At 35.1% G+C, this 16,909-nt stretch overlaps 1 protein-coding gene across 13 annotated transcripts in view; it reads left to right on the top strand.

The window, feature by feature from the left end:
• The window catches only part of KCNT2 (potassium sodium-activated channel subfamily T member 2), a 351,003-nt gene that overhangs the window by 229,045 nt on the left and 105,049 nt on the right, over window positions 1-16,909 (top strand). For all 13 annotated transcript variants that reach the window (XR_011535342.1, XR_011535341.1, XR_011535339.1 and 10 more), the window contains exons 15-18: window positions 2,034-2,183; window positions 3,592-3,821; window positions 10,852-11,065; window positions 13,279-13,384. Coding sequence is in view for 8 of the 13 variants with exons in the window: in XM_070602415.1 (XP_070458516.1) it covers window positions 2,034-2,183; window positions 3,592-3,821; window positions 10,852-11,065; window positions 13,279-13,384 (700 nt within the window). In the remaining 5 variants the exon portion in view is untranslated. The remainder of the gene's footprint in view (window positions 1-2,033; window positions 2,184-3,591; window positions 3,822-10,851; window positions 11,066-13,278; window positions 13,385-16,909) is intronic.

Here is a 16,909-nt window from a genome sequence, read left to right as displayed (position 1 = left end):
TTACTAATTTCCAACATTTCTTAAGCAATTGACATGAGCTGAAAGAAGAAAAATTTGTATCTTTACAATTAGCTGAACTTAGAGATTCTCCGTTACCTATTAGAGCTTTTTGAAGAAATTGTAAAGAAAAGATGTCCTCTGAGGTGAAAGGTGCCAGTATATAAAACAGCATGATAACAAGCAAACGATCTAAGGACATTCATGCACACTGTCCTTGTCTGACCCTCTTCTTTTCTGTTCCCTTCCAAGTTCCCACATTATATTCCCCTTTCAGCCCCTGGAATTAGATTTATGATCCTCTAGAATAGCTTTTAGTACACTTGTATGACAATTGTCTGACCCCATGCTGTCTTTTGGATCTTAAACAAATCCTGCTGAATTACCAGCACCTTCTCTTGCATTTCCAGTCCTTTAAGTGGATTCTATCTTTGCCAAGCACCATCTCGCCAAGTAGCAAATGTGCTACATAACAAGCATAATTTTATTTTTGTTTGCCAAAGGAAATGTTTTCTCCACCAGGAACAATCATTCTTAGGAAGTAGTAGTTAGGCAAGGCCATATGCAGTCTGTAGTCAAAAGTGTTTCATTTTATTTTATGTTTCCATTTCCAAAAATATATTAACAGTAAAGAAGAAAAGGTAAAGGATTTAAGAGTATTATTGTTTAATAGGTTGACTAGACATGTTGAAAGTGGCTCCAAAATTTAGCAATGAGGAAGGTTTAACAGCAAGATGATAATAATGGAAGCTAACGTTTACTGAGTGGTTTCTGTGATCCCAACAGTTGCTAAGTGATTTATTTGTATTACCTCATTTTAGCCAACCCAATGAGCTGGATGGTGTTTTTCACAAAAGTAGAGAATCAATGAAAAGTTAAATAACTCACCCAAGATTGCAGAGTTAGGATGCAGATCAGGCAATGAGACTCCAAAGCTCAGGCTCTTTACTCTTACACGTACTTAAGAAAGAATGAAGTACACGTGAAACATACCTGGAAAATGTACAATTTTTTTAAAGCTTATTGACACTTTGAAAATGTTGGTAAATGTATGATCTTCCTAATAATCCTTTAAACAAAACTCAGAGTCTATAACAGCTTTTTAAACTCTAAATATGGTAGATAAGACTTGTTATCTGCCTTTATCCTTTCAGAATCTGCAAAGATTAAGTATTTTAACTTTTATATATTTATTACTTTTCTTCCTGAATGTGCATTCCTTGTACTTGCAAGGTTCATAAGCTTTATTCAGCAAAAGTAAATGGAATTTATTGTACAAAGTGGGAAAAAGAACTATTGTATATTCACAATAAAGTTTTCATAGGTTGAATTTTTTAATATATTTCCGAGGCCACTGAGCAGAACCTTCCAGAAAAAAGAAGCTGCACTTTCTGTGATAAACTTATCTTCTTTTCAGAAATGCTTCTAGGGATCTCTTTTGGAGATCCTTAATTTTATCATGAAGGAGTATCTTTTCTTATCTGCCACACCATTGGAAGAAAGCTAATGCTATAATATGGACAGAAATTATTAGTATACTTTCTATGAAATCAAATTGATGAGTTGACATACGTACATTTATAATTTTAAACGAAAAGCAAAATCAATTACCTACAAGTCCAAGTAGGTATTGTAAATGAGATGAAGTGGGCCATATTATTGAGACTATAAAACAAGTATTATATATACGATGTGCATGACAGGATCTGCATAGACAGGGACTAAAAACCAAATGCTATATCTCATTACTTCATGGTCAGGATAAATGCCTTCATTGACTGGGTTGTGAAATACTCCTGCTTTCTGGGAATCTGCCAACTTTCAAACTTTTACATTGTGTTTCAAAAATTTGGTGGTAACTCTAAGTATTTGTAAATAATACTGTTTAGAGCACCACAAGATGCTTCTTTCAGCTGTGCTTGCCAGTTCTTACATTTGGGAAACGCCAGATTATGTTTGACAACAATTGTTTTCCTAACCACATTCACTGTGTTTTTCTCTTTGTGTGTGTGTATGTGTGTGTGTTTTTGTTGCAGAGAAGGCCAGCAGTCGCCAGAACAGTGGCAGAAGATGTATGGTAGATGCTCTGGGAATGAAGTGTACCACATTGTTTTGGAAGAAAGTACATTTTTTGCTGAATATGAAGGAAAAAGTTTTACATATGCCTCTTTCCATGCACACAAAAAGTATGTTTCTGCTTCCAGACTGGAATTAAAATATAAATCAATCATATCTTTTAAATACAGTTTTCTAAAATACAACCCATGTTGGTGCTCATGAGTTGCAAGTATTCTGAAATTTTTCACTTAATTAACGAGACATTAGAACTCTGGCCTTCTGAATGGTCTCTAAAGTCAGGTGTAAAGTATAATTTCATAGGAATAGAGACTTTAGTAACTTTTAAATTATCTTGAAACATATTTCAATCCATTAAGAATTCACAAATGCATGAAAATGAAACTTCTTTGTAGATCTAAATTTTAAAGTGTTGATTAAAAATTTAAACAAAGTAATAACATTTATAAAAACTAGATATTTTTAAAAACTCACTTTGGCCAGAGAAATAAGTTAAAAAACAAATGATAATACCATCCAATTCAAACATGGAATATTATTTTTTCTTTTTCTTTTTGAGTAAAATTTTTTACTTAAGAAATAAAAATGTGTGCCTATCATGGAAATCATATATTATCAATATTTTACTATATTAATGTAATATATTTTTAGGATTTGTAATAAATCTAGTATATTTCACTAATCTGGTATCTAATGTATTTCACTGTAATTCTCGATATGATTCTATCTATACATACACTTTTGATGTTTAAAATATATTTTTAAGCTTGATATATTTGTAATGCTATAAGACATATCGAAATAAAGATATTCAGGACATTTTGTGTTTGGAGCATAACCTGAAAAAGTTATATGAGAAATTTTTAAGTAACACCTGTTTCATTCACTGATTGTTATTTCTCCTAATTAACCTGCATACCTATTCAAGACTATTTAAAAATTTTCTTTTTCTAAAATTCCAAGTAAATCAAATATGGTAGAAACAGAACAAAAAGAAATTGAAGGACCCTGATTCTTTCTCACGTGACCTTGCTTAAGTTTCTTCCTCTCCTTTCAGCCAATGGCTTTCAAACTTTTAGAGTAAAGTAAGAAATGCTGGTTTACATTTTTTGACCAAAGTAAGATAGACATTTTATGGTAAGACCCAGTACACACACAAAAAAATTTACAAAAAATTATTACCCTTACTATATGATATGCACTCTGATGTTTCTATTATCTTTTATTCTATTCTTCTTCATTAAAAAATATATATATATACACATATTTATGCATTATATTCAACTAAACTGATTTCACAACGCACTAAGGACGTAGTTTCTTTTCCTTTAAAAATGAGAGTCTTGAACTTTTAGGATCCCTTCAAGCTTTGAAATGCTCTGGTTTGAGGTTTTAATTTCTGTCTGCCTTATAATAGTTTACTAATTTTCTTACATATGCAAACTTCAAAAAAAAAAAAACCAAGACCTTTGCTGAATTACAATTCTTAAACTCTTTTATTTTCTTTTTTAAATTAAGGTTTGGTGTCTGCTTGATTGGTGTTAGGAGGGAAGAAAATAAAAATATTTTGCTGAATCCAGGTCCTCGATACATTATGAATGCTACAGATATATGTTTTTATATTAATATTACCAAAGAAGAGAATTCAGCATTTAAAAACCAAGACCAGCAGAAAAAAAGCAATGTCTCAAGGTCATTTTATCATGGCCCTTCTAGATTACCTGTACATAGCATAATTGCCAGCATGGGTAAGTATAAATAAATTTGAAAATACCATTAGTTTCTTTCTTTACAAAAAAGAACAATAAATATACTTCAATTTTTGTTAAATTTTCTAAGTCCAATGTAAAACATACTTGTGTATATTGCAAACTTGGTGTAACTAAGTTTATAGAACAAAATTCCTAAGCTTTAAGCTGGTAGGAAATTAGACTAATTCAAAACTGCCAACAATTATTTCATATTTCTGATTAGAATAGAAGCACCTGACACTTCTGTATTTTTTTTGTAAGTTCTCTATCCAGTTATCAACAGACGCTATTTCAAATATTCTCCATTTTTGTTAAAACTCTCCTTCCATCCTCTGTCTTGTTCTCACCATCGAGCTTGGCTTCAATTACACAGAAGTAAAAGAAAAAAAAAAGATCCAGACAAATAAGAATGTCCTTTAAATTTTGCCACCAAACCACCTACTAACCTATAAACACTTAGTTTCTGTCACAAGGAAAATGTGTCCTTTATTTTAACTTTTAATATTTTAATATTAATGTCTTCACGTATGCAACGGACCCATCGCTTTTTCCTCCTCAGGGACATCACTCTGCTTTAATTCAACCTCATTACCTAACTTCATTTTTTTTTCAAAATAACTGGCTTATTCCTTCCTCTCTCTCTCCTTTGTCTCTCCCTCTTCATATCTCTACACACACACACACATGCACACACACACACACATACACACACACACACACACATACACATACACACACCCCTCTGGATCTTATGTGATGACCTCTTAGATAAATTCCTCAAGCATCGTCTTCAGTTGCTGGCTTGAAATCTTATTGTCCCCTCCTGTCTCTAGCCAGTTCAACCTGAAATCTGCATTCATTATATTCCTGAAACTAGGCTGGCAAGGCCACACTTTCCTCTTTGTCACTAAATCCAGTGGACTTCTTCACAGCATATGGCAAAATTGACCATGTCCTTCTTGAAGCGCTCCACTGGTTTTTCTCTGCATCTTGTACATTCATTTTCCCGGAATAGTTGAGTCTGCTCTCGTGGATTCATTTGTCCTTCCTAAATTGATGATTCCCTTACCTAAATCATTGACTTAAACTTCTCTTCACAGCAATGTATTCAACTATCCATTGGTTATTTCTAGCTGGGTGTCTTACAGGAAAACCAACACAGCATATTCACATTGAACTAATCTTTCTACCCTCATTTCAAACCATTTCCATCTCCATTTTTTTGCTAAAAACCAGATGACATCATTATCCTCCAATTCATAATATCACAGTTCTGACTTTTCAACGCCCCTCTCCTCTACTGCCTCAACCAAATTCTTTTAAATCTGATCACTAAGTAGCCCCTAAAGTCATTCAATTCTATGTCCGCTATAAGTGTCGTCATACTCTGAGCCTCCAGCATCATTTCCCTCAAGTGCAGGATCAACTTCCTAATCTTCCCTCCATGCCTCCAGTCTTACTACTCCACATTCTTCTCCACCCTGCAATGCGAGTAATAATTTTTAGATAATTTGGATAATGTTATTTTTTGCATAAGTTATTGAATTTCTTCCTATTACCCATTTGGAAAAAGTTCAAATTCGATAATGTAACATGGCTTATCATTGGAGGACCAAAATTTCTTGTCTGCCTGAGGCCATCCTAGATTTCCCAGGACAGTTTCAGTGTACATACACTGTCCTGGTCTAATTATTAAGAGCATCCCTTTTGAATCTCAGGAGTATCCTAGTTTAGAGGATAAATTTCATAATGACTTTACTTATTTTTAAAAAAAATTCCTTCTTACATTTCTAGTCCTACATCTTAACTTTCTTTCAACTGCTCTCCTAAATTCCAATCATGCTAAATTCCTTTAAATCTTTACTAATGGACCTTAACACATTAAATTTTCTCTGACTAATTCTCTAGTTCTCTGAACTAATTTGCCTATGCAATTACTTCTAATCCTTTGTATGCCAGTCTCAATATCACTCCCTCTCAGACATATTCCATGGTCCTGCCTGGACTTTGTTAGGTAACCCTGCTTGTCATTGACATATTATTTTTCTTCTATAGTAGCACTACTCTTTTTTTTTTGTATCTTCAACAATTACTTATTGAGTACTTAATATGCACTGGGAACTCTTATAAGTATTTGTAATAAATTAGTGAACAAACAGAAAAAGATGCTTAGCTCATGGAGCTTACGTTCTATCATGAGGAAGACTGGCAATAAACAATATATGTGAAAAATAAGTAAATTATTATATTAGAGGATGATAAGTAATAAAAAAAAAAGAGAGAGGAAAACAGAGCTAGTAGAAAGGTCTCTGAATCCTGAAAGGACCGGATTTTTAAATGAGGTGGTTAGTAGGCCTCATTAAAAAGGTGACATTTGAAAAAATACTTGAATAAAATGAGGGGATGAGCCCTGTGGACATCTGGAGGAAGAGATCATACAGAAATAGCATTTAGTACAAAAGCCCGAAGTGGGACCTGAGTGCTGTGCTCCAGGAACAGAAAAGAGGCTCACGACAGTGAGCTATGGTAAGAGTATAGAAGATGAAGTGGAAGGGGTAAAAAGAGGCTAGATCATGTTGGCGTTTAAAGTCAATGTCAGCATTATGACTCCTACTTGGAGTGAACAGGAATCAAGGCAAAGTTTTAAGCAGAACAATGGCATTACCTCACCTACACTGACCTATGTTTTAATACCATCACTTTGGCTGCTATTGAGGATGGAGGGTTTGGGCCAAGGAACAGAGTATTTTCAAGTGCAAGTGGTAAGAAGGAGAAAATTCTGGATGTAGTTTGAAGGTAGAGTAACCAGGATACACTGAAGAATTGGAAGTGGACTATGAGGAAAACAGAAGTGCCAAGAACTCCAAAGTTTTTTGTTTAAACGACAGGGAAAAGAGAATGGCTGTCCATTGAGATGGGGAAGACTTGGGGTGGGGAGTGCAGGCTCGGTGGGGTCAAGGGAGGTAAAGAGTTTAGTTGGGGCACACTGCGTTTCAAATGTCTGTTAGACGTTGAGTGGAAGATGTAAAATAGGAAGCTAGATATAAGAGTCTAAAGTTCAGGAGAGAGGTGTATACTGAAAAAAGTAAATTTTGGCTTCCTGAGATTATGTATTATATTTAAAGCCATGCGACTGAATGGCATCACCAAGGAAATGAATATGGACAGAAAAGGGATAAAGACAAAGGACTGAATTCTGCAGCATATCAACATTAACTATCAGGGAGATGAGAAGAAACCAGCAAAAGAGACCAAGAAGGAGCTACTGGCAACGTAGTAGGAAAATCAGATGAGTGTGGTGTCCTGGAACCCAAATGAATCAAGAGAATAGAGCCATCAGCCATGTCTAAGGCTGCTAATAGGTCAAATAACTGAGAATTGAGAACTGGCAATTGAATTTCACAAAACAGTGATCATTGTTTATTTTGAAAGAGCTCTTTCAATGGAGTGGTAGTGGAGAATGCCAGATCGGGGAGGGGGTTATGACAGAACGGTGGAAGACAAAGTAGAGACACTAGGTCTAGACAACTCTCAACAAGTTTTTCTGCAAAAGGGTGCAAAGAGATGGTCTGAGAACTGATGAAGGATGTACCAGGAAGTGCAAAGGGCAAGACAATCAGGAATATATGTAGAAGAGTAAATATAGTGATGGATTATGGAACTTAATTTAAATAACGAAAGACATCTGTTGGTTAAAGGAGACTGAAAATGTGGTAGATTGGCAGATTATAATTCCAGTGGCAATGAAGATGGAGGGAGCTGGAAAGAGAAGAGGTGAAGGCAAGCATCAGAGAATGAGATGCCAGAAATAGAGCTTATGTGTAGTAAACAGTAATGATAAAATCTAGGGTATGACCATGAGAGTGAATGACTAAGCACTGGTGGAAGAAAAGGCTATTAGCAGAAGTAAAAACAAGGAACTGACTGCCAAGAGAACACAATGGCGCAAAAATGGGTCAAGGGAGCCAAGAGTATAAGCAAGAAAATGATAATGCTTAAACATGGAGTTTAAGATGGGTAAGAAGAGAAGACAGAACATCAAGGGAGTGAGGGAAACTATGAAAAGTGGGAATCAGAAATAGAATTGAAGTTCCAGTAGAGTAAAACCTTAGCTGGAGCTAGGAAATAAATGAGAGTGACCTGAAAAGACGGAAATAGTGGCAGTCAGAGGGTGAATGCCTGAAATGAATAAATGCAGTGTTGCTGTTCTTGGTTATAACAAGGTCTAAAAAGTGACTGTGGAAGTGAGGGGCTGGGATAAGGTGAAAAACAATTTCTTCAGTGAATTCAAGGAAGTGAGAGCCCAGGATGTGGGAAAGTTTATTTACCTGTATTTTGAAAACACTGGCTGAGGCAAGAATAGTGTTATGAATTGAATTGTGTCCACCAAAATTCATATGTTGAAATCCCAACCCCCAGAATCTCAGAAAGTGAGCTTATTTGGAGATAAGATCTTTACAGAGGTAATCAAGTTAAAATGGAGTCACTGGGGGGGACCTAATCCAGTATGGCTGGTGTCCCTATAAGAAAAGGAGATTAGAACACAAAGACACATGGAAGAAAGACATTGAGAAGAGACAGAGGGGCAACATTGCCATCTACCAGCCAAGGAGTGAGGTTTGGACCAGATCTTTCCCTCACAGCCCTCAGAGGAAACCAACCCTCTCAACACCTTGATTTTGGACTTTATCCGCCTCCAAAACACAGGCACCTCTTTAAAGTCTTGCTGGGGAAGATGTCAGGGAAGAGCCAGTTTTTGCTAGAGGAATAAAAGGTTCAAAGAAGAGCTTGTTTCTGTAATTTTAACTTTTTTAAATTGTATCTTCCCTGCTATTTCTAACTTTCTCATGATCATATCCCCCATGCCCAGGTTTCTGCCAGATATCAGTGTTGGCAGAATAATCGAGAAGTGATCAAATTTCCCTGTGTTGGGCGGGAAAATGATAAAGAGGAAGTTGGAGGTGATGTGGAGTCAAATATATTTGGGAGGGCATGGAATTAAAAGATCACGATTCCTTAGGAAATAGGAGGGGATTTAATCCCTAAAACAAGAGTAGGAATTAGCTTTACATAAATGGAGATATGTCTGTTTCCTTCTAAACAGAAATAGGGGAAGAAAATTTTGGTGAAACTCATATTTGTTGGTTTAGACAGACAGTTGAAGAATTTCTTCGATGATAACTTCTCTTTTCTCTCTGGATTAGACAATATGGTCATCTGCAGAGGATAAATGTCATAAACATGAATTTTAATTCATAACATTAGGATGCAAATCACATCATATGGGTTTTCTTTATTTTATAAATCAAATTTATAAAATTTAATTTTTAACCAAATCCACTCACCTGCTTAATGGAAAATTTAATCTCATTTTCTCTTGAATCACAATCCCCATTGCCCCCAAACATAAATTGAATTATAGATTAATCATTATTTACGGTGCTAAAAAATTGGCTGAGTGTATCATTTCTGATGGCAGCCAGCTTTACCCCTGCTCGGGTATCGGAATGGCTGAGTGCTGGTAGCCACATCTTTGTCTTGGGCACAGCAGTTCTAGCCATACTCATGTATGTCCCTCACTAAAGGTTTCCCCACCAACAACAGAAACACTAGGGCACGTCTCCCTCTAGTCTGAACATTCTGTATGTAAAGAGGTACAAGCCTCTGAAACTTGATCCCCAAAATTTATGCCCATTTTGAGGAATATCCCAATATTCTCACCAGTCTTGTCTCTGCCAGGTCACACTCAAAGGCATTCTCTCTTTATCTCTTCTTCTATGAAGACTTGGAATTGCTCTCAGAGGTTTCTAGAAATCAGTTGCTGACCTCCCTTTCCATGGTATAAGGAAAGAGATGCTAAAACCTAATGGATTTCTTTTCCTTTTTTAAAAACTCACGCTTTATGGTGAAGAGGGTGGCAAGGTCAGACAGAGATTTGAGGGAAGTGGAGAGTGTTTTAATAGTTGCTTCAAAGGAATGGGACAAAGTAGGACTAAGGGCTTTTTAGAAGGATGACCAGCTATCACTGAGTGCGTAAATGAAGTGGGAGGGCATGGAAATGACAGCACTCATCAGTTTTATTGTATTACTTTCTCCAGAAGGGGAGGGACATCAACTTTCCATAAATTGATGTTTAAATTAATTTTTAAATTCCAATAAAAGATTCCAAAGGAAGTTGTTTCTTCTGTTTGCTCTTCCTTGGGTACCCAAGTATTCAAAAGCCTTAAGTTCTTTAGGTTTGCTGTTCTTACTGCCTCAAGGTATTCCCATGGCTTGTGCGCTCATTATTGTCTCTCAGGTCAAAAATCAATGTCATGACCTCAGAGCGCCCTTCTTTTCCACCTAGTGAAAGTTCGTTCCCCCTCCAGCCCCCCAACCCCGCTATTCTTTATCACAGCATTGTGTTTTATTTTCTGCACGATATTTACTATTATCTAAAATGACTTTTTTAATTTATTTGTCTACTTGGTTATTTTACAGATAAATCCATATGTGTAGAGACCTTGTCTGTCTTATTCCCTGCATATCCCAAGAACCTAGAATAGTGCTTGTCACATAGTAGGTACTTAATAAATGTGTGTTGAATAAATATAAAATATTAAGGGTTGTAATATAAGAAAGTGGTTACAAATCAGTATGAGAAAGATAACTCAACAAAGTGAGGGGAGAAGATATAATGAGAAATCCACAAAACTGAAGGGGCCAGAAAATTTTTTGGTTAATTTTGAATAAATGTAAATGGAAACAAGGTATTTTTTCACTTTAATTCCTAAGTATATCAGGATTTCACAGATCTTGTGCTTTGTGCTACAGAGCTAGACTCAGCAAATACAGTTTTGTACAAATACAGAATTTTTTATCCATGTGGATAAAAATGCCCACATGAATAAGACATAAATAACCTTTGAGATTAAAGGATAAGCAATATCTTTCCTAATGGTACTTTGTTTCATTTTGATCGTTAAGTGGTCGGCATGTCACATAGGTGGCAAATGCTTTGATGGATTTTCTTGTTTCATTGTTTTAGGTACTGTGGCTATAGACTTGCAAGACACGAGCTGTAGATCAGCAAGTGGCCCTACCCTGTCTCTTCCCACAGAGGGAAGCAAAGAAATCAGAAGACCTAGCATCGCTCCTGTTTTAGAGGTTGCAGATACATCGTCAATTCAAACCTGTGATCTTCTAAGTGATCAATCAGAAGATGAAACTACGCCAGATGAAGAAATTTCCTCAAACTTAGAGTATGTTTAGATACTTTAAGGTGTAAGATTTCCTGGGATTTGGGCTTCCCCTAAGGAACTAATATCCTTACCTTCTGGGCATTCTAGAATCCATCCTACATACTTCTACCAAAACACTCTTCCTCTTGGCTAGTATCTCTCTCAACTATGGAGTATTCTAAGCCCTCAAATTTGTCGTTTCAAGATGTATTTCCAGGCTCAGTTTTATCTAAATTATCCTTTATCCTTAAAGAAAAAAAAACATAAATTAGTATTTCCATGATATAAGCTGCTTTTTCATAATTGCATGGTTTTTTAAATTATATTGTATCTCTACCTTTAATTTGTTTTCTCCCATGTCCATGTTGAAGTTCAATCAATAATGACATGTAACACAGCTTCCTCCAGTAAGCTTCCTTTATTCATCTCAGCATTCTGCCATCTTTCACACAGTATACATCAATAATATTTTGAATGAATGAGCAAATGAAGCACTAATTCTCTTTTCTAAGCTTCCATAATAAACAGTACCAATGTGCATGCTATTAATCACATTTAGCCTTCCTAGAGATTCTTTACCTGTCATTCACATGTCATATTGCCATTTCTTGAGGAAAGCACAGCAGTCAACAGGCTTATCATGGAGTCTGAAAGAATTTGTTTCCCATAGCAGTTCCACCTTATACTGGTTGTGTGCAAGTGACTTTGATTAAACAATCTGCCCCACAATGCCTTTATCTGTAAACTCAGTATAGTTACTGCCTCAGTGTTCATATGAAGAGTAACTGAGAGGATGGAGAAAAGGTGCTTAGGACAATGCTTTGTGTAGAGTAAGCAGTCAATAAGTATTAATTACTGTTAGGTATAGTGCTGGTGTTAGTGGTAACGGTAACACCATTCGAACATTTCTCCCAATATCTTTCATATAATAAATGTTCAATTAATGTTGAATTAAACTAAAATGAACTGAAATATCATAGAAACTTAGAAAAATCCTTTTTTTTAATCCTTCACACTTTTTAAGAATTTGTTACAAGAAACTTTGATGTGCCCACGGAACACATTCAGCTCTCCAAGAAATCAATAGTACTCAAATATATTTATGAAATATTTGATGGCAACAAAGAGAGGTTAGACCACCAGTATATTTCTAGAAATGGTGTCGTATGGTAGGACTGAAATTCTTTCTTTACATATACTTCTGAAAAGATGGAGAGGTGGAATTCTTTTATTTCTAGAAAAATGAAAAAGATGTTGAAGTAATAGTGGAGATTATCAACTTCTAAATTTGCAAAATGTGCTCCATTTTATCCTCCTAGCTAATGATGTCAAACTAGGTTTGAAATTTCTTGGTTTAGAAGGTACATTTTTATCAAAGCAAGAGCTTTTATGTCAGATAAAGGAATTTTGCCTCCGCTAAATTTTCTTTTTTTCTTAGTTTTCAGTTATGCTGCTACTTTTTGATAGTTCCATTTTGAAAATTAGTACAGGCATAATGGGCAGGTGGCTGCTTTTATAAAGTCAGCAAACAAACTGAGTATCTTTGATGATATTTTAAGCATGATTCCAGCAAATTTCTATTTTTGGTAGGGGTTTAACTGAATAATTAACTCAATCATTTACTCCTTTTTGGTTATGCATCCGTGACTAATGAATATTGATAGAGTGAATCATAATAATACATTTTGCTTTAAATGTGTTTTATAAAAATTAACATTACTATTTTTTATAATCTATCTAAATCTTTTAAACTGAGAATTGGCGAACTTTTTCTGGAAAGAAAGAGCTAGTAAATATTTTAGACTTTATAGACCATATGGTCTTTGCTGCAACTACTCATCTCTGCTTTTGAAGCATGAAAACACCCATAGACAATACATGAAATGAATGAGCACGGCTGTGTTCTGAACACACTTTGCCTATAGATACTGAAATTTGAACTTCATGTAATTTTCATGTGTTGTGAAATATTATTCTTCTTTTGATTTTTTTCCCAACCATTTAAAAACATAAAAGCTGCTTTTAATTTACAAAACCAGGTAATGGACCAGATTTGCTCCATGGGCCCTATTTTGCCTCTTCCTGTTGTAAACTATTTCTTTATCAAATTGTGATTGCAACATAAGGAGTTACTGTATCTAACTTTGTCAAAATAGAGGAACATGGCTATAACTTAATAGTCTAACTTTGCATGCATTATTCAAGGCAATTCAATATTTCATATTGTTTTACAGATATGCTAAAGGCTACCCACCTTACTCTCCATATATAGGAAGTTCACCCACTTTTTGTCATCTCCTTCATGAGAAAGTGCCATTTTGCTGCTTAAGACTAGACAAGGTAAGTACTTGTTGCTGTTATTCTCTCCAAAACTAAAATTATGGCATTGTATAATTACATATAGTTAAATAATTTTATGTAGTCTTTTCACTAAAATATGTTCAAATGTAAATATAGTACATTGAGTGGTGAATTTTACCTTAACTGCACTAAAGATTACCCAAATGCTTTACTTCTCTTCTAAAATACCCAATAAGTCATTAGGCATGCTTTCAAAGAGTAAAACAAAGGTGACAGAATCTCAAACCTATGAATTCTCAGCATCCGGTCTCCCAAAATCACCTTGGCCAGATGTGTACTCTATTTTACCAGGCATTTTTGTCTCAAATCTGTGTGGAATCGCTTGACATGGTGAAAGTAGCTAGTCCACATGTCAGCCACAGAGATTTATTATTGACTAGACTGGAAGCTAGTATCAGTGTCTTGCTTGGTGTCTCCTTTCCTAAATATTTTACTGTAGTTTTTGGTTCCTGCGTGGATGTTCTAGAGAAGCCATCCAAAACAGAAAGACTCTAAGAATGCAAGAATTTTTATCTTTCACCATATGGCCACTGGGCATGACCTGTACAAGAGTTTCTTCTCCTGATGAATAAGAAAGCAGATAAAAAAAAAAAAAAAAGATTCTCAAATGCCCCACCTCCCAGGAATAAAATGTGCCACTAATTCTAAACAGGAATTTCTTCTTTTACTCTAAATTTTGGAGTTAGCCAGAGTTAAAATCCCAGCTCTCCTCTTATAAGCTTTGCAATTTGGGCAAATAATGTCACCATTAAATTTCAGTTTCCACTTCTGCAAAATGGTTGTAATTTTAATAGGAACTTCATAGGACTCTTGTGAAGATTATATAAATTAGTGCATCTAAAAAGTTTCACACAGTGCCAGGTACTTAATAAATGGATAGGCACTTACTACATTTTGTTAACATTCTTGCTTCTTTTTTTTTTTGTATGATAAACATTATGAATCTTGGCTGTTGCTGTCACTCTTGAGGAAGATTAACAGAACATTAGAAAATTTCTCCCTTCATCTTCCTGACGTTGTTTTGTGAATATTTGCCTTTTCTCCCAAATATTCATCTGGACCCATTAAGATAGACAGTTCAGTCTGTCAATGCGTTACTTTTTTTTTTAGTCCTTGTTTTACTTGATGTTCTGCAGCATTTGATAGCATTGGCTAGCTGTGTATTTTTGGCAACATTAATGAATCTTAAGCTTTAGGGTCCTTCACGTGTGTTGGCCCCTTCCAAGAACCTATAATTATTTTTTTATTTATAATATTTGTGTTATTTTCCATAAAGAGGATTCCCCAAATAATATAATCTTTAGGCCCACAATACCTGGATTTGCTTCTGGTGGTGTTTTACTTTATCACACAGTTAAAGAGAAAAAATATACTGGGAGACCAAAGAGTGGAAATGATTGATCTCCAAGCAGGGAATCTGATACAACTAAAAAGCTAAGATTTCAGAATTAGTGGAGGAGCAATAGAGGGTCTTTGAAAGCCGAAAGACTACACACTGTCTCTTTCCCATATTGAGAAGGCAAAGTTTCTGGGTGTTGCTGACTGCCTGATGACATCTTGGATCATCCATTGTTTAGGTAGCATTGGCTGGCTGGAGGTGGTGGTCTGCTATGCAAGTGAGTGCCCACTTTGTCATTAAGGGATGGGACTAGGCAGTCAATCCTACTGCATCTGTGATGTGTGTGAGTTGGGATTATGTTGCCAAAACCATTCTGCATCACTATCAGTAGGCTGGTTCCTGGTCAAAGTTTATCAACACTAAATCCCTTGTTTTCTGCTTGGTTTTTTTTTCCGTACTAATTGAACTACTTCTAAATCTCCTAAATTAGCTCTTTTTTCTCATCTTCTCTCTCAAATATTGAAGTTCTTGATAATCTCAATGTCAACCTGTCACTCTTCTCCTTCCACGACCTCTTTGTGAGTGACCTCATTCCATCATGTGGCTTCAGATCCTGCTCCTTTTCGTAATTCTCCAATCATACTTCCAGTGTAGACTTACTGCCCTTCTTCTTTATCATTTCCCTTTTCTCTATTCTTTCTTAGACCTTAAACCTTCCTTCTGGATGCATTTTCCTATTTCCTAGTTTACAGCTTTAAAAAAATCCTTTTAATAAGATGTTATGAGTGGTAAATTCTTTTAATTTCAGCTTCCCTAGAAATGTCCTTACTTTGCTCTCCTTCTTGAAAGATGGTTTTGCCAGTGTTCAATACCAGGCTATGAGATTTTTTTCTTTTTAGTACATTAGGATTTTCTTTACTGCCTTCTGGGCTCCACATTGCTGTTGAGAAGTTAGCCATCGTTCTGATCTGTGTTCCTTGTGGGTATTCTCTTTTCTCTCTGGCTGCTTTTAAGATCCTCTCATTGTCTTCGTACTTCTGCACTTTTATTGCAAGGTATCTGAACTAGATTTCTCCTTATTTATTTGGATTAAGATTCATTGGCTTTCCAGAATCTAAGGATTTGGGTAATTCATTAATTCTAGAAAATCCTCAGACAATATTTACATGAATAGAACTTCTTTCTGATTCTCTCATATCTTTTTCACGTGTTCTCTTTAAATACATGTAAGATGTTCTCACACCATTTTCCAAGTATCTTAATTTTTCCATACTACTTTCTATCTCGTTTCTTCTTGCATTCTGAGTAATTACTTCAACTTTATCTGGGAGTTCATCCCTTCAGCTTCATCAAATGTGCAATTTAAACCATCTTTTGAGTTTCTATTTGTAGTTGTTATAGTTTTTAGTTCTAGAAGAGAATATATGTAATTTTTAACACTCACCTGAGTATTTTAAACAGCCTCTTGTTTCTTGTTCATACTTCAAATGTTCTTGTATCTTTTTAAACATAATAAAGATGCTCATTTTATATTCTGCATCTTATAACAGCAAAATCTATAGTCTTTGTGAGGCTAATTGTTTTGTTTTTTTGTTTCTACTGACTCATGGTGCCTTGTTCCCAAGTGTTTTGTAATTTTTTATTAAAGAATTAAGGCAGAGAATATCCTAGAATTGATGATGAATCTATAGAGAACCAACTAATCTCAACCCAAATAAGAAGAAACTCACATAGACACCCATAAAAATGCAAAGGCAGAACGCTAAAGTGGTTCTTCATGCACATAATTTAGTTTAAAAGAATCTTGGTTTAATAATACCAAGTCCAGTAAGGTTTAGCCCCCCAGGAAATAGCAAAATACCCTCAGGACAACGAGTTTTAGTAATGTGTGATTATTATGTTTTTTATTGTTATTATTTGTATTAGTATTTTACTTTTGAGTATTTCTATCATTATCTTGCCAGTTCAGGTATTCATTTATAATTAAGGGCTTTTTTTGTTTCTTAATAACAACAACAAAAATCTCTTTTGGTATCCTTCCCTTTAGTTATTCAGTACTTGGATTGTTCCCAGGTTATTTATTTATAATATTGTTATATTTCTGGAAATGAAAGTCAGAGATAGATAATTTTTTCCAGCTTTATTGAGGTATGATTGACAAATAA

Source organism: Equus przewalskii, chromosome 31, assembly GCF_037783145.1.
Source record: "Equus przewalskii isolate Varuska chromosome 31, EquPr2, whole genome shotgun sequence".
Taxonomy (NCBI): domain Eukaryota; kingdom Metazoa; phylum Chordata; class Mammalia; order Perissodactyla; family Equidae; genus Equus; species Equus przewalskii.
Note: the sequence above shows the minus strand (reverse complement) of the source record. Positions and strands in the feature narration are given on the sequence as shown.